This window comes from Cibotium barometz, chromosome 54, assembly GCF_041138505.1.
Source record: "Cibotium barometz isolate CiBa-2024 chromosome 54, ASM4113850v1, whole genome shotgun sequence".
NCBI classification, from domain to species: domain Eukaryota; kingdom Viridiplantae; phylum Streptophyta; class Polypodiopsida; order Cyatheales; family Cibotiaceae; genus Cibotium; species Cibotium barometz.
The window spans coordinates 4,545,763-4,565,465 of NC_141099.1; the positions used below are offsets into that span (position 1 = coordinate 4,545,763).

The 19,703-nt window shown below is 41.5% G+C and overlaps 2 protein-coding genes across 2 annotated transcripts; both read left to right on the forward strand.

Annotated features, from left to right (window-relative positions):
• Window positions 1–1,394: 1,394 nt before the first annotated feature.
• Window positions 1,395–3,993, forward strand: LOC147607792 (putative pentatricopeptide repeat-containing protein At3g47840). Its single transcript, XM_086789872.1, has 6 exons — window positions 1,395–1,845; window positions 1,887–2,300; window positions 2,449–2,571; window positions 2,664–2,792; window positions 3,010–3,145; window positions 3,873–3,993. Exons 1-6 carry the CDS (start codon window positions 1,395–1,397, stop codon window positions 3,991–3,993), a joined length of 1,374 nt encoding a protein of 457 aa, XP_086645998.1.
• LOC147607793 (uncharacterized) lies at window positions 2,004–5,890 on the forward strand. The gene is made up of 2 exons (XM_086790066.1): window positions 2,004–5,385; window positions 5,550–5,890. Exon 1 carries the CDS (start codon window positions 4,533–4,535, stop codon window positions 5,220–5,222), a length of 690 nt encoding a protein of 229 aa, XP_086646192.1. The 5' UTR covers window positions 2,004–4,532; the 3' UTR covers window positions 5,223–5,385; window positions 5,550–5,890.
• Window positions 5,891–19,703: the final 13,813 nt, after the last annotated feature.

Genomic DNA, 19,703 nt, shown 5'->3' on the forward strand with positions numbered 1-19,703 from the left:
CTTAATTTAAAATTAACTTTGTTACTTAGAAAAAGGGCATGGCAAATAAGCCCTTAAAGGTTTTGGAATATATGGGCAAAGGTTGATGAACAAGATATAAATTTTGGAAGAACTGGAGTTTGTAAAATCACGGAAGATGGCCTTGTGATTGCTTGACTGAGTTTTGGAAATTATGTACATGAAATAGCTATGCCGTATTCTATCTTTTGCTTGTGAAATGTTAGAATATTAAGGCAGGTTTTCAGGTGAAAAAGAGCATCATGATTTAATGGTTTTGAGGGCACTGGATGTAATGGATGTAGCTGGCCACATGTATATTGGAAAAATTAGAAAGCTTTATTATGCCCACATGTGAATGGTTCAAAGGGATTTCATGCAATTCTGTGCAATCATCTGGATGAATTCAAGGATGTATTGAGGGAAGTGGACACATGTATTTGTCATTGGAAATAATGATGTTCAATACTCCTTGGGAAATCTTGTACGTGAAATTCCTTGTTGGATTTGACATTCACTCTCACAGCTAGAAGTTTCGTACTTTCCTGGCTGTACCGCACACTTCACGACATCTTTGGTGAACCCGACGTGAAAATTGCTGGGGTGAGAGTATGTGGTGAAATCCCCGTGAACTATGTATGTGATGATTTCAGCATATGTATGAGGCAGAAAACCTTGATGGCCTATGATCTAGAGGGTATTCCTTAAGGGTACAGGCAGCAGAGCCAGTATGATTTGTTGGTACCATTTGACCCGGGTGGATTAGGGAAGAAGAAGGATTACAAGGGCTTATGACACTTGTTCACCTCAAGAGAAGGGGATAACAAGGAGCTTGTATAGACTTGTAGTTCTCTCTTAGGACTGTAGAATGGGTAACAAGGGCTTGTGACACTCATCCTTCTCGACAGCTGAGGAAGGAGAGGAGCTTGCAATGACTTGATCCATTCTTGCCACTTCAAGGGCCTATGACACTCATCTATTCCAATAACCAAGGATAGAGAGGAGCTTGTAGTGACTTGAAGCTAACCCTTTGTCTCAAGGGCTTATGACACTCAACCTTTCTGATAGCTGAGGAAGGTGAGGAGCTTGTATTGACTTGAGGTCTTCCCTACAAGTTGCAAAACAGATAGAATGCTCAAGAACTCATGAATGCCGGAAAGGTGGACACTTCTTTGTACTCTGATTGTCAGGATATCTGAAAGAAACTCTTTGAAAAACAGGGCTAAATGTATGCAATGATAATCTGAATGAATGGTTCGACATAGAGAAAGCCCAAAACATCAGAAGGATAAAAGGAATGCCAATGCAGAATGCTGTAGAATTGAGTGTATGAACATGGAGATTAAAGCTCTACTCGTTGTTCAGGAAAGCCATATATGATGGCATTATATGTACACATGGAATGCTCATTTGAAAGGGAAGTGCATGCCTTTATGACCAGGGGTAGGTTGCAGTCAAATGCATATGTGGGGAGCTACCTTATCCGCATGTTTGATGCGTGTGGTAGTTTGTTGGAAGCCAATGAAGTCTTCAACAAATTGTGGGAACACAATTGCTACACATGGAGTGCAATCATTTCGGCACATGTTAACCATGGGAAACCAGATGGGCATACCTTTGTGGCCGTCCTAAAAGCATGTATCACCCTCACAGAGCTCAAACAAGGCAAGGTGATTCATGCTCATGTTATTAAAAGCACTTTAGGGCTGGATGTTGTCATTGGCAACACTCTTGTTGACATGTATGCAAAATGCGGAAGTGTCGTAGATGGGTGGAGTGTCTTTGACAAGCTTCCAAAGCACGATGTGGTGACTTGGAATGCAATGATTGGAGGATATTCTCGGAATGGTTTCGGGCTGGATGTGTTTTGTCTCTTTTGGAAAATGCAGCATCAAAGCATACAGCCAGACACATTTACTCTAGTAAGCAAATGGAGGGCGTGTTCCCAAATGCTGTCACATTTGTTGGCAGTTTGAAAATTTGCAGCCGGACAGGATCTCTAGAAAGGGGACAAGAAGTACATGCTGAGATTGCAAAAGAGGGTTTTGAATCAGAAACTTTTGTTGGTAGTACCTTGTTGGACATGTATGCCAAATGTGGCCTGCTTGTGGAAGCACAGGAGGTGTTTGATGGGCTATTGGTTAGAGATGTGGTCTCATGGACAGCACTGATCGCAGGGTATGGAGATCATGGACATGGACAAGCAGGACTGATTGAAGAAGCAGAGACTCTTATTAATGAAATGCCTTATACTCCCACTTCAATAACTTGGACAACTCTGCTTTTCTCCTTTTTCAACGAATGTAAGCAGAAGGGTTGATGCCAAACAAGTACATTTTTTTTCTAGTCTTTTATCTGCATATGCCAACCAAGCGGCTTTATCTGAAAGCCAACAAGTGCATGTCCAAGTTGCAAGCAGTGGGTGCATGGATGATAATTATGTTGGCACAGCACTGGTCGGCATGTATGGAAAATGTGGCAGCGTGGAAGATGCACGGAGAGTGTTTGTTCAAATGCAAAAACAAGATGCCATCTTCTGGAATACAATGATTGCTCTCTATACCTTGTCAATATGTACGGAAAATGTGGCAATCTGGAGGGCTCATGGAGAATGTTCTGCACTTTACGCGATCGTGATGTTGTTTCATGGAATGTCATCATTGCAGCCTATGCCCAGCATGGCAAAGATAGTAGTAGTCTCCAAATCTTTGAGCAAATGCAGCAAGAGGGAGTACTACCGAACAGTATCACACTCGTCAGCATTTTCGAGATATGTGGCAGCCAGGCTGTTCAAGGTAACGGTGAGCGATTGCATGCTAGTATTTTTGGCAGAGGACTTTATTTAAATACTGCTGTGGGAAATGCCCTTGTGAACATGTACGGAAACTGGGGCAAACTATGCAAAAGGTTCAGGAAGTTCTTGTGGTCCTTTGAAGACGCTAGAACTTGGAACTTTGTCTCATGGGAAGTAAGTGTGTTCCACGAAAGAGGATGGGGGTTGGGGAATTCCAGACATAATCAAGCAGTCAGGTGAACTGCTAGCCAAATGGATCACAAGAGTGGAGTCAGATCAGCCATGGGCAATCATCACAAGGAAGAAACTAGGTGAAGCTGATGTCCTGGGGAAAAAGTGGACTGACACCCACTGGTTAGACAAGTTGATGTTTCCAGGCAGCATCAAAATCAAAGGCTCTGAACACATTCAGAGATTAATTCAAAGCTGGAAGGAAACTCTATCAAATGCTAAGTGGAATGGCTCTGCAAGAGGTGACTCCTCTCTATTACAGAGTATCTGGCTGTGTAAGGATGCCTTTAAGGATGGAGTCTCAACCATACTCAGGAACAAAAAGCTTGCTAAAAGGGCTGCACAACAAAGGGCTGAAAATCTTTAAGGACTTGTGGAGCAGCAGTACCCAACAGTGGGCAATACCAATTAATACTTGGCAGAGACTTACCAGGGATGAGCAGCTATTCTTGGTTGACTTAATTAGCAGGATCAAAGACTCTTGGCCTACTGCTAGATTTCTCTCTCTGGAGCAATGTATCACAGAATGGAAGGTTAAGGAAGTGAGACTTGATAAGAAGATTAAAAATATAGTCAGAACTGACAAGTGGATTGAGAAGCTAGCAAGGAGCTGGAACAAAAAGGGTATTCATCTGACTCCGTAGAAGAGGTCATCCAAGGTGCGGAAAGCTTCAGGGTCTGGAAGATTGGATTTAATGCTCTGGAGAGTGCTTCATCTGAAGCTCCTAGTAAGGGAAGTCACTACAAGATAGGGGGATGCCAAACCAACACTTGTGTAAGTTGCATTAGCTGGCAAAGAGAATGGAGATGGAGTTTTAACAACCCTTGAAAATAGGCTTCTTATGAGCAGGATGATCAATACAGGAAATTCAACCAGTCAGGAAAGCCTTGATGAGAATGTGGGTTCAGAGGATGAAAAAGCTGAAGATAACGTGCCAAAATTTGATAAAGATGAAGGCAAATCAGTATAAATTTGAATGAAGATTAGCCTATATAGCAACTTGGTGGCACATACCGGAGGATGTGCAGGTTTAGAGGGGGTCGATGTCGTGCTATGGCACGTCCATGCAATGAAAGCATGCTCAGAGACTATTTTAAATGGATTGAGATGCGTGGACATGAAAACAGTGAAGTACATGTGTGTATATGCTTTAAAATACAAGCCTGTGTGGGTAATAGAGGAGGACAGGGAGCCATTTTGGAGGCAAAATATCAGGAGCAGGGAGTGCCTGATGAAGATGCTACGAACTGGAGAAATATAGTCAAACATATTGGGAACAACTTTGCAGAAGGAAGTTTTTGCAAAGGAGCTATGGTTTGAGATATTTTTAGCCTCGAATGTGGGTACTTTTCATCCGGAGCAGTTGCAGATGATAAATGGTCAGCTTGATGCAAGTGCTGAAGCCATCAATCTTATGATGGCTTTGTGTTCATGGGATCCTAGTCAGCGACCAACAGCCATTGAAGCGCTTCAGCATCTTTTTTTTTCGGTTGGCTCATATACCCCACCATGCACCTACTAATTTGGGCAGAAGGGGAAAGTTTCCCTCTCCCTTTTCAGAAAAAGCGACCTTGGCCTGACAGAGAGGGGGGCAGGAAACCAAGAGGGGGGGCCTCCTCGTTGAGGAGGAGAGCCCTATATGTTTTGTGTGGGGCGCTACAGCAGGTTTTTCAGAGAAGGGCCCCGTTCGTGTTTTTGTGGACTAGCTGCAGCCACAGGCGCAGCCTGGGTTTGAAGGAACTGGCAGCACTGAAAGCTGTTTCAAGTGTGGTTACTGAATACAAGCTGGAAGGTTATTATACGCTTGACTATGTGGAAAAGCAAGTTGCTCTCTTGGAGAAGACCAAGGCAGATAGAAAGAGAGTGGCTACTGCCTCAAAGGCTTCGCAGCCATTGAAGAGGCCTCGTACTAATGACCGCTCCCCTAGTGGTGGCGGTGGCAAAAGTGGTACAGCATCTCCAGAGAGACCTTTGTATGGGACACATGATAGGAATCAGTATGATGGGTCTGGCATGTCGCCATTTGGTATCATGGTAATGCCTGGGTTTGATCAGAGGCACTTAAGGGCATACACGTCTTCTTATGGTGGCCTTGCTCCAAACCCTACTGCTCCTGCTAGCTCGTGTGTGCATCCGTCTATTGGACTTACTCCACTTGGCTACAGATCTGCTGCTCATGCTGGCCCTCAAGTTCTCTAAGTGGTTACAACTATGCCTCAGCCTTATCTTCATTGGGGATGGGTGGGTTCAAGCCTTATCGATAGTGTTTTAGGTGGATGATTTTGACAGAATTGGAACCTCAAGGACCATGTAGGACAGGAACAAGCTGGTCTTATAGTCTGTTTCACGGATGCTGCAGCATGTATGTATCTTTGATTCTGCTCCTTAATGGTAACCCCTGGCTGATTGCAGTCATTCATGCACCATGGTATAGCAGCAATTCTAAACATCAGGATGATGGTGAGGAAATGAGGAAGTCCATGGAGCTTATTCTGAGGGAAGCAAAACTGGATTTGATATTTGCAGGTCATGTCCATGCATATGAACGGAAGGACTAGAGAACGGCTCAATGGGAAGAAACCGGGATGAGGCAAACATGTCGATGGAGGCTTTGCCCATCTAAAAAACCAGGATTGTATTATGATGGATTAAGTGATAATGATTTATAATGTGCATCTGTTCTCTCTCTTCTCCCTTCATTATATTTGCTTATCGGCTGCTTGGCCTATGGGAAAAAGTGACCTTGTTCCCCTATGTGTGTGTGCTTTGCCTTGTACAAGCGCCTTTGAGAGAGGAGGGAGGAGGTTTAGCAGAATTTATTTTCTCTGAAGAATCAAATCAAGTGAATTACAAAACACCAAACTCTCACAGCCAGACACCCAGTGTGTTCCCGGCTAGACTGCACACGTCACGACAACGCAGACTCGTTGGTGGACGGTTATCCATCATCATATTTGGGTGAAAAAATACAATGCAATAACCACCAAAATTCCCAAGAATAAATGTGTGAGAGCATCAAAATCACATAACCTATGTGAAGTGACCCTTTGAGATTTTGAAAGGTTGTGGACCTTAATAATAAAAAATATTTTTGATGACTGCGCCCTCTTTAAACCTACACATGCTGCAGGTTGCGTTTGAACACCCTGTTTACTACGAGACAAGGCTGCCAGCACTGTACTCTGCTACGCGACAAGGTTGCGAGATGCTCTGGTAATTGTGTGCTAAAATGGGACCAACTAGGTCTCCATTCTCCTCAACTCTCCGTTGGTTGCAAGTTCCATGGTGAGCTTCACGGAACCTTCTCTCTCTCCTGCACCACTGCTTCATCCCGTTCGGAAGGCCAGCTATGGCAAAGCAGCCTTCTATATAAACCTCGCTTGACACAGCCCTTCTGCCCCTTGGATCTACGCCGCTTTCCTTGACTGTTTCTTGCAGTAAGCCACTGCCGCCTATCAACTATGCCACCTTCACTTTCTACCACCACTGACCACCATTGATCCATAATGAAGACATCCATTTGTTACTGTCCATTCTCTCATCTTCTTCTGCAGCTTTTTGTTCTCCACTCAACTGCTTCTGCATAGCAGCTATGGCTGTCCTTCCGCTCGTGTTGCTGCGCTTTGGTTATCCAACGTCCAGCCTCACGTATGGCTGTCCTTCCGCTCGTGTTGCTGCACTTTGGTTATTCAACGTCCAGCCTCACGTTTAGCTATGTGGCTGTTGCCAAGGGGCAAGGTGGACCTGGCACCATCCGCTGGGCGCTTCCTCAACTACCTACTTTGCTGCTTCACTGCAGCACTGATGACCACAATCTTTCGCCATTATTGGTGCTATCTTCTTGAGGGTGACCTCGATTTCTTTCATCGATTTCTACTGCTGGATGGGTTGTCTCCATGCCAGCTTCTCTTACTTGCATGCTATACCCAGTTGCATCCTCTTCAAGCTCCATCATTGAGCCTGTAAAAAAACCTTCTCTCGGTTGCATCCTCATTTGTCCTTTCATGGACAAGGCTTCACAAGTCTTCTTCTTTGCTGCGATTTCTTACATTGATGTAATTGGCATCACACACCAACTACCTCTTCTTTGCCTCTTCTAACCTCTCTCATTGAGGTTTCTCCCATAGCCATCAACATGGCCTTCAAATCAGCATGCTTTTCCTTCAATGCATGCATCCATTCAAGGGTGCTTTTCATTTTGGTTTCTCTCAAGAAACCAAGGTGCAAACCAATGTGAAAACTCCAAAAGCTTCCACCAAACATTGCCCATCTTCTATGAGCAAAAACATGAGCATCACTCTTTCCAATGTGCTCAACCATGGACTTCTTCCAAGCCCATAACCACTTGTCCCTTCTTAGACAAGCATTGCACCTCTTACACTCTTTGCCCAAATGCAAAGAACCATGGGATCCACAAATCCCACACATAGCAACCCTTCTCAAATATGAACATTCTTCCATGCTCAAATACAAAACTTTGAGGCAAAACTTCACAAAACCAACCTTCTTGAGGCATAATCAGCAGCATATCTTCTCTTGGCAGCTTTTCCTTGACGATGATGAAGACTCCATAGCCTTCATAATGCTGAAATCTCCATTTTCAGCTTCCTTGATGATGAGAAAGCTCTCCATGTTGCAAAACTCCATTTGCAACTCTCTTGGGCAGCTTCTATGCAACCTCCTTGTTGCAAATCTCCTCTCAAATCCTCACAAATACAAATCTCCTCTCAAATCCTCACAAATGCAAATCCAAATGATAATATGAGTGTGTATAATTTTTTCCATAATAAGCTGAAAATAATGCTTAATCAAAGAAACACACACCCAAACTAATATACATAATAATCACCCATGACCAAGAGCCCATTTGGCTCTGATACCATGATAAGATTCTAGAAATGGGATTGGTCATGGTGAAGGAGATAGATTAAGCATAAGATTAAGGTGGATTAAACCACACTAAAAACTCCATGACTAGAGAGAGAGAGATTGCACACTCAACACTATTCCCTTGTATTGCATATCACAATGAACCATACAATGATATAGGCTTTCTAGCCTTGTCCCACTTTACACATCATCATCCATGTGGCAACTCCTTTTCCACTCTTTTGGTCAACTCTCACACACCATGCAATATTACATGTGGCATTCCTATCTCACCACAATATCTTGCACCTCTAGGGTGCTTTCCCACATACACACAACACCACGATTATATCTCTCAACACCCCCTCTTAATCGAGGTGTTCCACAACTCACCCATCATCCATCACCCATATCAATGTAGCATTGCACAACCGCAATCGCTACCTTTCAACAGCCTAAGACACCACCAAGTGCTATACTACTGACATCAGTAAAACCACTTCAAATTCCTTGGTGAAATTAAGAAGTTTCAAGAGACTAGGGCAAAAGTAATAATGGCCTTGAGCCGATCAAAACTATTTTGATGGATTGGCAGCCACACTATTTTGCAATCCTTCTTAAGAAGATTCATAAGGGTGTAGCTACTAGGGCATAATCTTTGATGAAAATCCTGTACCATCCTGTGATTCCCAAAAACCCACGAACTTCATGAATTAATTTAGGGGGTGGCCACTCCAGTATATCTTTGACCTTGGTGGGATCTATTGATATACCATCTTCGGAGATGATGAATCTAAGATTCTCAATTTGATGAGTAAAGAAGGTACATTTAATCTTCTTAGCATAGAGTTTATGTCTACGTAGCAATTGCATAATCCTACGCACATGTTCCTCATGCTCTTCCATTGACTTGGAGTAGACTAAGATGTCATCAAAAAAGACAAGCGCAAATTCATCCAAGTAAGGACGGAATAAATCTTGCATTAGGTGGTTGAAGGTTTCAGGAGCATTGGTTAACCCGAATCACATTACAGTAAACTCATAGTGGGGCATAACAGGAATTGAAGGCTATCTTGGGTATATCTACTTCCTTGACTCTGATCTGATAGAGTAACCAAACCTCAAATCTATTTTTGAGAAAACTTTGGCCCCATGAAGCCTATCAAAAGCTCGTCGATATATGCGAGGGATAGGATACATATTGTTGACAGTGACTTGATTTAGCCCTCGATAATCTATGGAGATGTGAAGAGTGATGTCCTTAACAGGTGCTCCCTAAGGAGAGCTACTGGGGCGTACAAATCCTTGCTTAATGAGTTGGGAAAGTTGCTCCCTTAAGCTCAATGGCTTCAGGGAGGGACATTTTATAGGGCATTTTTGAGATGGGTTGAGCTCCAGGGATTACCTCGATTTCATGATCGACTTCTCAAGGAGGTGGTAGCCCTGTAAGCTCGTCATCAAAGATGTCAGAGAATTCTTGGAGCCAAGAGGGTTCTGTCTCCTTACTAGGTTCAACGGCTTTGTTGAGCTTGAGTAGGAAAACTTGATATCCCTTACGTGTTGTGCTCCCTTTGAGAAGATGTTTTGCCTTGACTATCCTAGATTTAGGTTTACATCTCTTCCCCTGAAATGGATACTCCTTGGCCATGCTCATTTTCAAAAGTGATACTCCCCTGGTTACAATGAATACTAGCTTTTTTTGCAATTAGCCAATCCATCCCAAGGATTCCATCATAAATTCCTAATGGCAAGACTCTAAAGTGGCCATGAGTTTTCTCATTAGAGCCAGCTCAAAATCAAGGTTTCCAAAGATACTACTTCTTTTCCACTAGCTAACTCTATAATCATTCTTCTAGCTGTTTTTTGACCCAAGTTTAATTTTTTCAAACACCTAGGAGAAAGAAATAAATGGATACTACCACAATCAATCAAAATCTAGAATGGCTTACCACGATGAGTGGCTGGGGTTTGGATTACACCAAATTGTTGATTTGGACCTTGATGTTCTACCATCGCATATGGATGGTGGCGCACTCTTTTTCAGCCATTTCTATTGGCAGTTATTCACTTATAGTATAGGCAGTTCTACCAACTGCTCCTCCGCGGTCTCTGCCACATCCACTGCCTCTTGCACCTTGGTGGGTAGGGGTTCCACGGCCTTGATTTGCTCTGCCACCTTGGGGAAAAGATGTTGCTAACTTGGGACAGTTGGCCCTAAAGTGTCCCGGCTCATTGCATTCAAAACACAGAGGGCCTTCTCTGGAAGAATCAAAACACAAGCGAGGAACAAAAGAGTTCCTTTGCTTCCCTCAGTTATAGTAAGGGAAATTTTGTTAGGTTTTCTTGTATAGGGATGATCTTTAGGGTTTGTCTCAGGGAAAGATCTCTTTTTAGGCTTAGCTTTGTTGGTCTTCAATTCTTTCACAAGAGGCTTTTCTCGTATATGAGAGCATCCTATAATGTACTTGGCTCATTGCTTTCAAGATGGGAATCTAAGGGTTCATTTAAACCTTGGCAGAAACGAGCCACTTGCTGGGAAGTAGTTATAGCTGGGGCATACTTCCGAAGAGACTGATAAATTTGGAATAGTAGTCTTTGAGAGTTAAGCAGCAGCAGCACTGCCTAAGACTAAAAAACTCGTTCATCTTTATGGATTCATGGGATGGGGAAACATATCTTTCCTTCACGGCTTGCTTGATGTCTTCCCATGTTTCAGAATGCTCGGCAACTCCCTTGTCGGCACCATTGTTTCCACCAGAGTTTAGCATCTTCGGTGAGGCAGAACCGTGCAAGCATAGACTAATTTGTTGCTCCAGTACACCGGCAACAAAGACATAATCGTCCATCACTTCAATCCAGACTTCAATATCCTTCTCAGCCTTTGAACCTTCTCCCCCTTAAAGGAGGGAGGTTGCATTTACTTGAGCCGGATCTTCTTTTCTTGGATATCGGTGTATAGCGCATTAGAAAGTGGAGGTTGATTGTCATGGCCATCATTGTAAGATTAAGTTTTTAAGATTATAAGATTCATACTTTGCACAACGCTTAAGCTTTTGTTTTTTAAAGTAAAACATTGAAATCATTTTATTTCTCAAATATTTACAAGGACAAGTTTTATTACAAAGATTTGAGACTAGTATAATTAGTCTTATTCGTCTTCATGAAGGGAAATTCCTAAGCTTGGTAGACTCTAGATTGGGCTAGGTCCCAACACGGCTACCCTATTGGCGGGGGTAAGACCTGCATCACTCGGTCATACACCCAGCAGTCCTGTAGTATGCAAATCCCATCTATAGTCACAGAGGTGTCAGGCCTAGGAGTACCCACGAACCAAAATAAATAGACCATCTTCAACTTTTCAATCCAACAAATCCGCTTTAGGTCATTTGTAACGTTTCCAACTTGATCCGCTCAGATGAAGAAATATCTCGGTCCACGACTCTAGAAATCTTTACCCCATCCTCTTTCGATATGAGACAAATGGGGGAGGGACATCTTCTCTAGTATCTGCACCATGGTGTCACGGAACTGGAAATTTGGGGAGAGACAAGCGGTCTAGAAGATGCACTAGAAAAGTAGAAGTATCGAGTAGGCATCTTCTTCTTCCTACAATCATTCAAACATCAATTCAAATTTGGGGAGAGACAAGCGGTCTAGAAGATGCACTAGAAAAGTAGAAGTATCGACGAGTAGGCATCTTCTTCTTCCTACAATCATTCAAACATCAATTCAAATTGTTCTTAGTAAGGCATTTTTATTAATTAGCATTGTGTTAGGTAAAACATACATTGCAAAACAGTCCTTAAATGGCAAGTCCTAGGAGCTAAGATCGGCTTTGATACCAATTGTAAGGTTCCCCCCTTCCAAAATAGGCGAAACACTTAAGATAGTCTACTAAGGCTTAACTTGGAGGAAATTTCCTACTCGTCGACACCTTGACCGTACAAAGATTCAAGGATACGATTTGTAGGTAAGACCTAGTCCTATCCCACAGAGGGGGAGCGTGGTCTTCTAAAAATTAAATCACCCATAGGGTAATTTATCATAATTTGGGCAACTACTAATCTTGATTCCTAGAGACAATGCATTTTTCCTCATCCATGCAAGGCATAGCCGCTGGCCTAGTCTTCTAGAATAGAGTTGCCCGAGAACCTATTTATCTAGCGTAGGGCTTTCACTTAATCTATTGGAAAGCTACTCGACTAATCGGTCCACCTATCCATAGGATGGTTCCGTCGGGGCATTCCATCCTCCCACTTTCCACCCTCCTACTCACGTGTCACTGTTTGACACAAATAAACATGTTCCTTAATTAAAGCCCTTTCACAAGGTTTGTTAAAACGGCCTCTTTCCACAGTATAATAATGCTAAAGACAAGATATATATGAAAAAGAAAGTTTACACATACAAGCCAAACCAACTCTCTTATTCTTTTCCTTTATACTGCCGATGATCTAGAATTCGGCCTTCCAACCTCTATGAAAGATCCCTACCCCCTCCACGCAACGGATTCGGAGGTGCTAGCAGCGGAAGTAGCACTCCGTGCGCGCGGGGCAGGATCCCTCACTTATCATGGCCTCACCCACGGATATCGGGACAAGAGACTAATCCCTCGGTTCTTCAAAAGCCGAACCCGAAAAAACTTCCCTCGCTCAGAAAGCATGGGCGAGTCCACCAGGATATTTGTACTTTAATGTAGTCAGGGTCATTACTGACCAAACTGATTCGACCAAACCTGTGAGTCACTTGGTCAGATCAAGGAAGAAACTTGCACTTGGATCATAGAAGCCAACACTTTTTTCCCCATCGAGAGGCACAGCCGTTGATTCTTTTTCCATAGAACAATTACTATCCGGGATTTACTTCATCTATCGTACTATAATAGAATTGAGTCTCATTTTACGGATCCATCAGTCCAGCCTAACCCCATCATGGGTTAGCCAACCGCCCAACCACTATAGTAATGGGATCCAATTAGGAATTTGGTTAGGTTTTGTCTCGGGTACCAGGGAAAAGAGTTCGCAGGCCCCCTAGCCGGATATTCATGCAAATTTAACACCAGTCACACCACTTACACACCCAATATGAAATTGCCTTTTTCACAGATTTAGCTATCTTTAAAACAATCTTTTAATGAAACCATAGTGTCACTGATCATAATACTCCAAAATATGCCGGATATTCATGCAAATTTAATGCCAGTCACACCACTTACACACCCAATGTGAAATCGCCTTTTTCACATATTTAGCTATCTTTAAAACAATCTTTTAATGAAACCATAGTGTCACTGATCATAATACTCCAAAATATCCGGTTGAATCCTAATTTCCAATCATTCCTTCATCGGTGTACCTATAGCATCCATTGGCAACCAGAACGCTCACCACCTGTCCCTGAGGGGCCTTTTCGATAGTTCCTAACTCATAGTACCCGACAATATATTCACTTATAAAAATCAAGATGGAATCTCCATTGAAGATCAGCAAGATCAACCAAAAGATCCATATAACAGAGCCATGGACTCATCCGTTGAGGACCAACAAGGTCAATCAACCAAATCCATGCCCGGTTTCAGAAAACAACTCTTACTCCTTGTTCCAATATCTTCCCCGACGCACGTGTGGGTATCTTCAGCAACCCAGAGCCCGAGCATCGTATGGTCAGCACCCTCTAGGATCCTTCGCAGAGCAGCTGACCTAGCGTTTCACTCATAGGCCGTTTCCTTGGTCCCTCATCCACCATACCGGAAGCTCACCATTTAAATCCAACTGAGGCTAGTCGAGACCTCGACCGACCTTGCTACGCGAGACATCCTCCATTGACTCTTTGTCAGCTATTGCAACTTTATCAGCTAGGTCACCACGACCTCATTCAAAAGACGGTCAAAAATGCTTCCCCAACATTTTTGACATAAAATAGTCATTTAAAAACAGGTCATAAATAGAGTTCCTATAATGAACTCTCGTCTTTCACATTGTTCCACATCCGTCCACATTACTTAATCCATATCCAATTCATATGTATACCCATTCTCATCCAATCACATCATTTTCCATCTCATCACATCTTTCCTCATTTATTCTCATCACATCTCATCCACTCGCATCAACCCATATTTACATCCCATCACACCTCATTCATTTCACATCTATCTCAATTTACATCACATCTCATCTCATTCATTTCACATCTATCTCAATTTACATCACATCTCATCTCATTCATTTCACATCTCATCTCATTCATTCTTATCCCCATTCACATCACATCATATCACATTTCATTCATTCACTCACATCGATATATCACATCCTTTCACATACATATCCACATCCATTCTTCCACATACACAACCACATCCATTCTTCCACATACACATCCGCATTCATTCTTCCACATACACATCCACATCCACATCCATTCTTCCACATGCACATCCACATCCATTCTTCCACATACACATCCACATTCATTCTTCTACATACACATCCACATTCATTCTCATCCTATCACATCCCGTTTACATCTTATCACATCCTATCACATCCCATACACATCTTATCGCATCCTATTTTCACCTTATCTCATCCATTCACATGCTATTCCCATTTAATAGCTTTTTCTAGGTTGATCCCGAGAATGGGACTTCTTCTAAATTTCTGCCAATTACTTGGTCTAATTAAAGGTTCTTTTCTCGACGACTATTTCCATATTCATTCTCAATTTCTCAAATGAATTATATTCAATATTCCTCTTTTGAATAAAAGAATTCATGGGATTTACAGAAATCAATTCTACCCATATTTTCACTTTTGATAATTAATCATAAATTGAATTATACTAAAAACTCCTCTTCTTCTCATTTAATTTCTTGGATCTCAATTACCACAAAATTTTCTCTTTTTGCATTTAATTATTTGCATTCCAATGTCATGGTTATTCCTCTTTTATCATCAAATATTTCTCATAAAGTAATTTCATCTAAAATAAAATACCCATTAATTCAATATGCTAGGAATTTCTCTTTTTCCATCTAAATGATGGAATTCCAAATGTCATAGGAATTCCTCTTTTAACATTTAAATATTTCTCATAGATAAAATAAATTTATCTAAATTCCATCTTTGAATTTAATTAAAATACTCATTAATTCCAATATGCTAGGAATTTCTCTTTTTCCATCTAAATGATGGAATTCCAAATGTCATAGGAATTCCTCTTTTAACATTTAAATATTTCTCATAGATAAAATAAATTTATCTAAATTCTATCTTTGAATTTAATTAAAATACTCATTAATTCCAATATGCTAGGAATTTCTCTTTTCCCATCTAAATGATGGAATTCCAAATGTCATAGGAATTCCTCTTTTAACATTTAAATTTATCTATGCAAAAAGATAAATTCAATTAAAATCCTTCTTTAATTTTTAAATAAGAATATACATTATTTTAGCATCCCAAGTTTTCTCTTACTTCATTGGAATACATGGATTTCCATTGTCATAGTGGGGATTACTCTTTCAACATAAAAATGGATTACTAGAAATTCCTCTTTTTCTTTATTAACTATTTATGCATAAACATAGAAATCAAAATTTTCATGATTATAATGAGAATTATTCAATTAATCTAGGATGATTAATCCTAGAATATGGTAGGAAGTCCTCTTTTCATATTATGAATGAAAATGATTTATGTGTTTATTTTTCAAAAAATTTGCCATAGCTCCACTGCTATTACTGATAAATCTCAATAAATTTGAAAGGATAAAGTTTAGTATTATTCATATGATTAGAATAACCACTGATTGGATCATTATCCAATTATGGATTGATTCTTAATTTTACCATAAATTAAATAGCATAAAAGTATTAAAAAGCCATTATTTTGGCCTCCAATTAAACAAGCATAGAAATTACTTTTCGATTAGAGAAATGCTTCATGAGAAGCCTCATTCGAATTGAGAATAGGTCATAGGAATGACCATTCTTTGGGGGAGAGAGAGAGAGAGAAATGCTTAAAAACCATTATAAATTAAGCATAAATAGAAATTTATGTGTTTCTTCATTACAATACATTAAAGAACTTCAATAGTATTCAAAAGCCATTCAAATTAATGCTTCTCAAGCTTGAGAGGGGTTGAGAAGAGAAACATTTGGAGATTTAAGAAAATGAAGATAATAATCCACTCTTTACCTCCTAAATTACTTGATTCTTTGATCACAGTAGAGGCCCCCAATCAATCAATTGGTTTGGTATGTTGATGAAGTCTCCAAGGAAGATTGAAGAGAGAGAGAGAAGCTCCAATCTCTTCAATTTGTAGAGGATTTTTAGAGGATAATAGAAAATATCATTATTTCAATATAATACTAGCATGGTATAGTTCTCATAATTTTCTACAAAGGGCTAAGGATCTATTTATAGGTGAGGGAGGCCTCTAACCAAGTCCAACTAGTTTCTAGAATTTTCCAGGTTCAGTTTGGCTGAATTTGGACAAGATTTGGGCTCCCTTTTGATTGATTTGGTTTGATCTAGGAGAGATGAGAGATAAAAAATATCACGATTTTTTTGAGTTTAAAACTCCACCACACATGTGAAATAGGCACCTCCTTGAAGAGCCCCCTTCTCCTTACCAAGGTGTCAAAATTGAATCATTATACCCAGTAATACTCATAGTTTTTTTACTAATAAACCTTGTCCTTAGTCAACTCTTCATCTTATGTAAGCATTTACTCATTTTTGGGGATTTTTCTTTTATAAATTGGATTTATCTCCTCCCCACACTTGGATTGATCCTATTGGCCCATAGGAACCTTAATTGGAGCATAATTCAAAAATTTCTGAAAATCTGGACCCTTAGGCTAAGGTCCTTTATACTTATTTTCAATTAATTTCAAATGCACATTGGAAAGTTCTTTTTGAATTTCTGTTTTAGGGGAAACCATTTTAGACACTAGGAGGATTTTTATATCCAAAAATATCTCAATTTTGGATTACCTCTCTCTAGATATTTTCTCTCTCTAGGTCAAAACAGGGTAAAACAGAATCTTTCTTTTATTTCAAAGAGGGGAATAATTACAAGATCAGAAGGGGAGGTTCTGTTACATTCCCGTAACGCCTACGGGCGTTACCACAAGAGGGGACGGCCTCTGGCTCACCACCCAGCCATAGAGGAAGAATGAGGATTGCCCCTCATCCCCCAGGCTATATAGTGTGTGGCCTGCCATCCACACTAGCCTGGCCACCCATGACTCCGCATGGGCGTCCTCTCCCACACTGAACCCCGGATATAGCCATCCGGTCTGTCGTCGGTCACACAGGCATTACAGCCTACGTGACATTACCCCCCCTTAAGAAGAGTTTTCGTCCTCGAAAACAAACTGGGGAATCCTTTTGAAAATTGCACTACGGCATTCCCAGGTAGCTACCTCCTCATCCCTATCTGTCCATTTAACAAGTACCTTCTGGTACACTTTATGTCGGGTTTGTCTGTCTCGATACCCAAGAATCCTTTCCGGTTCATGTGGTATCTTTGGTGGAGTGATCAATTCCACCAAAATATCTAGAGAAACTACGTTCTCTAACCCGTGAACTGATTTCTTCAGGTTACTAACATGGAAGACAGGATGAACTTGAGAACTCTCCGGTAACTCAAGTTTGTAGGCTACGTCCCCAATCTTCTTAAGGACCTTGAAAGGACCGCAATATCTAGGAGAAAGTTTATCACACTTTCCCGTTTACATGGTTGCTGACTGCGCAGGAACCTTTAAAAATACAAAGTCACCTTCTGCAAAGGTCACTTGTCTGCATCCTTTACGGCATAAGTTTTAGCGCGATTTTGAGTGCTACGAATGCTCTCTCGTGCGGCTCTGAGCATATCATTCATATCTTCAAGGAAATCCTTGACAGATTGAATCTCCTCCTTTTCTAGGCCTACAGCCATCGGAGATCTCGGCTGGAATCCATACATTAACATGAATGGTGTAAATCCAGCCGTCTCGCTGAATGCTTGGAGCTATTATAAGCAAACTCCAATATGGGCAAATATTCTTCCCAATTTGATTGCTTCTTATCAACATAAGAATGCAATATATCTTCTAGAATTTGGTTAACTCTTTCAATGTGACCATCAGACTCCGGATGATCTGCCGTACTCATACTGAGAGTAGTATCCAACTTTTTGAAGATTTTCCTCCAAAAATGGCTGTTGAACTTTCTATCTCTATCTGACACTATATCTGCGGGCAGGCCATATAGTTTGTAGAGATGTTCAATAAAGAGTTTTGCCAACTCTGGCGTTTTTACAGTTTTCTTCGTGGCAATAAACTTTGCCATTTTAGTCCTGTCCACTACCACCCACACCGAGTCATTCCCTCGACTCGTCTTGGGTAAACCGGTAATGAAATCCATGGAAATGATTTCCCATTTCCCTTGAGGAATCTCCAGCGGACGGAGTAGTCCTCCAACCTTAAGACGTTCATGTTTATTGACCTGGCACTTACTGCATTTCAGCACATAAGTCTGGACGTTCTTAAACAAATTAGGCCAATAAAACTGTCTTTTTACTAGTGCATAGGTCTTCTGAATCCCAGGATGACCCGCACTTGGACTATCAAAACTATACCTCGAAGACTCGGCTAGCCTCTCCGGACTAACTCTCGCTCTGATACCAGTGTTACATTCCCGTAACGCCGCTACGGGTGTTACCACAAGAGGGGACGGCCTCTGGCTCACCACCCAGCCATAGAGGAAGAATGAGGATTGCCCCTCATCCCCCAAGCTATATAGTGTGTGGCCTGCCGTCCACACTAGCCTGGCCGCCCATGACTCCGCATGGGCGTCCTCTCCCACTGAACCCCGGATATAGCCATCCGGTTTGCCGTCGGTCATAGGCATTACAGCCTACGTGTGACAGGTTCTTACACCCGTACACCTCAAAAGCTGCAGCCTAACCCTATCATGGGTTAGCCAACCGTCCAACCACTGTAGTGATGGAATCCAATTAGGAATTTGGTTAGGTTTTGTCCCGGGTACCAGGGAAAAGAGTTCCCAGGTCCCCTAGTCAAATATTCATGCAAATTTAATGCCAGTCACACCACTTACACACCCAATATGAAATTACCTTTTTCACAGATTCAGCTATCTTCAAAACAATCATTTAATGAAACCATAGTGTCACTGATCATAATCCTCCAAAATATTCGGTTGAATCATTTCCAATCATTCCTTCATCGGTGTACCTATGGCATCATTGGCAACCAGAACGCTCACCACCTGTCCCTCAGGGGCCTTTTCGATAGTTCCTAGCTACCCGACAATATATTCACTTATAAAAATCGAGATGGAATCTCCGTTGAAGATCAGCAAGATCAACCAACAAATCCATATAAAAGAGCTATGGACTCATTCGTTGAGGACCAGCAAGTTCAATCAACCAGATCCATGCCCAGTTTCAGAAAACAACTCTTACTCCTTGTTCCAATATCTTCCCGGACGCACGTGTGGGTATCTTCAGCAACCCAGAGCCCGAGCACCGTATGGTCAGCACCCTCTAGGATCCTTCGCAGGTGACCTAGCACTTCACTCATAGGCCGCTTCCTTGGTCCCTCATCCACCTCTCTCTCTCTCTCTCTCTCTCTCTCTCTCTCTCTCTCTCTCTCTCTCTGCATCTTTTAAAAATTGTACAAGCAAAGTACTTCTAGGTAGCAAATTACTCACACGATACAAGACTCTAAAAGACTTAAACTACTTAACAAGAATTGAAATGAAGAAAAACCAAGAAGTACATGGAGACAGATTTAGTACT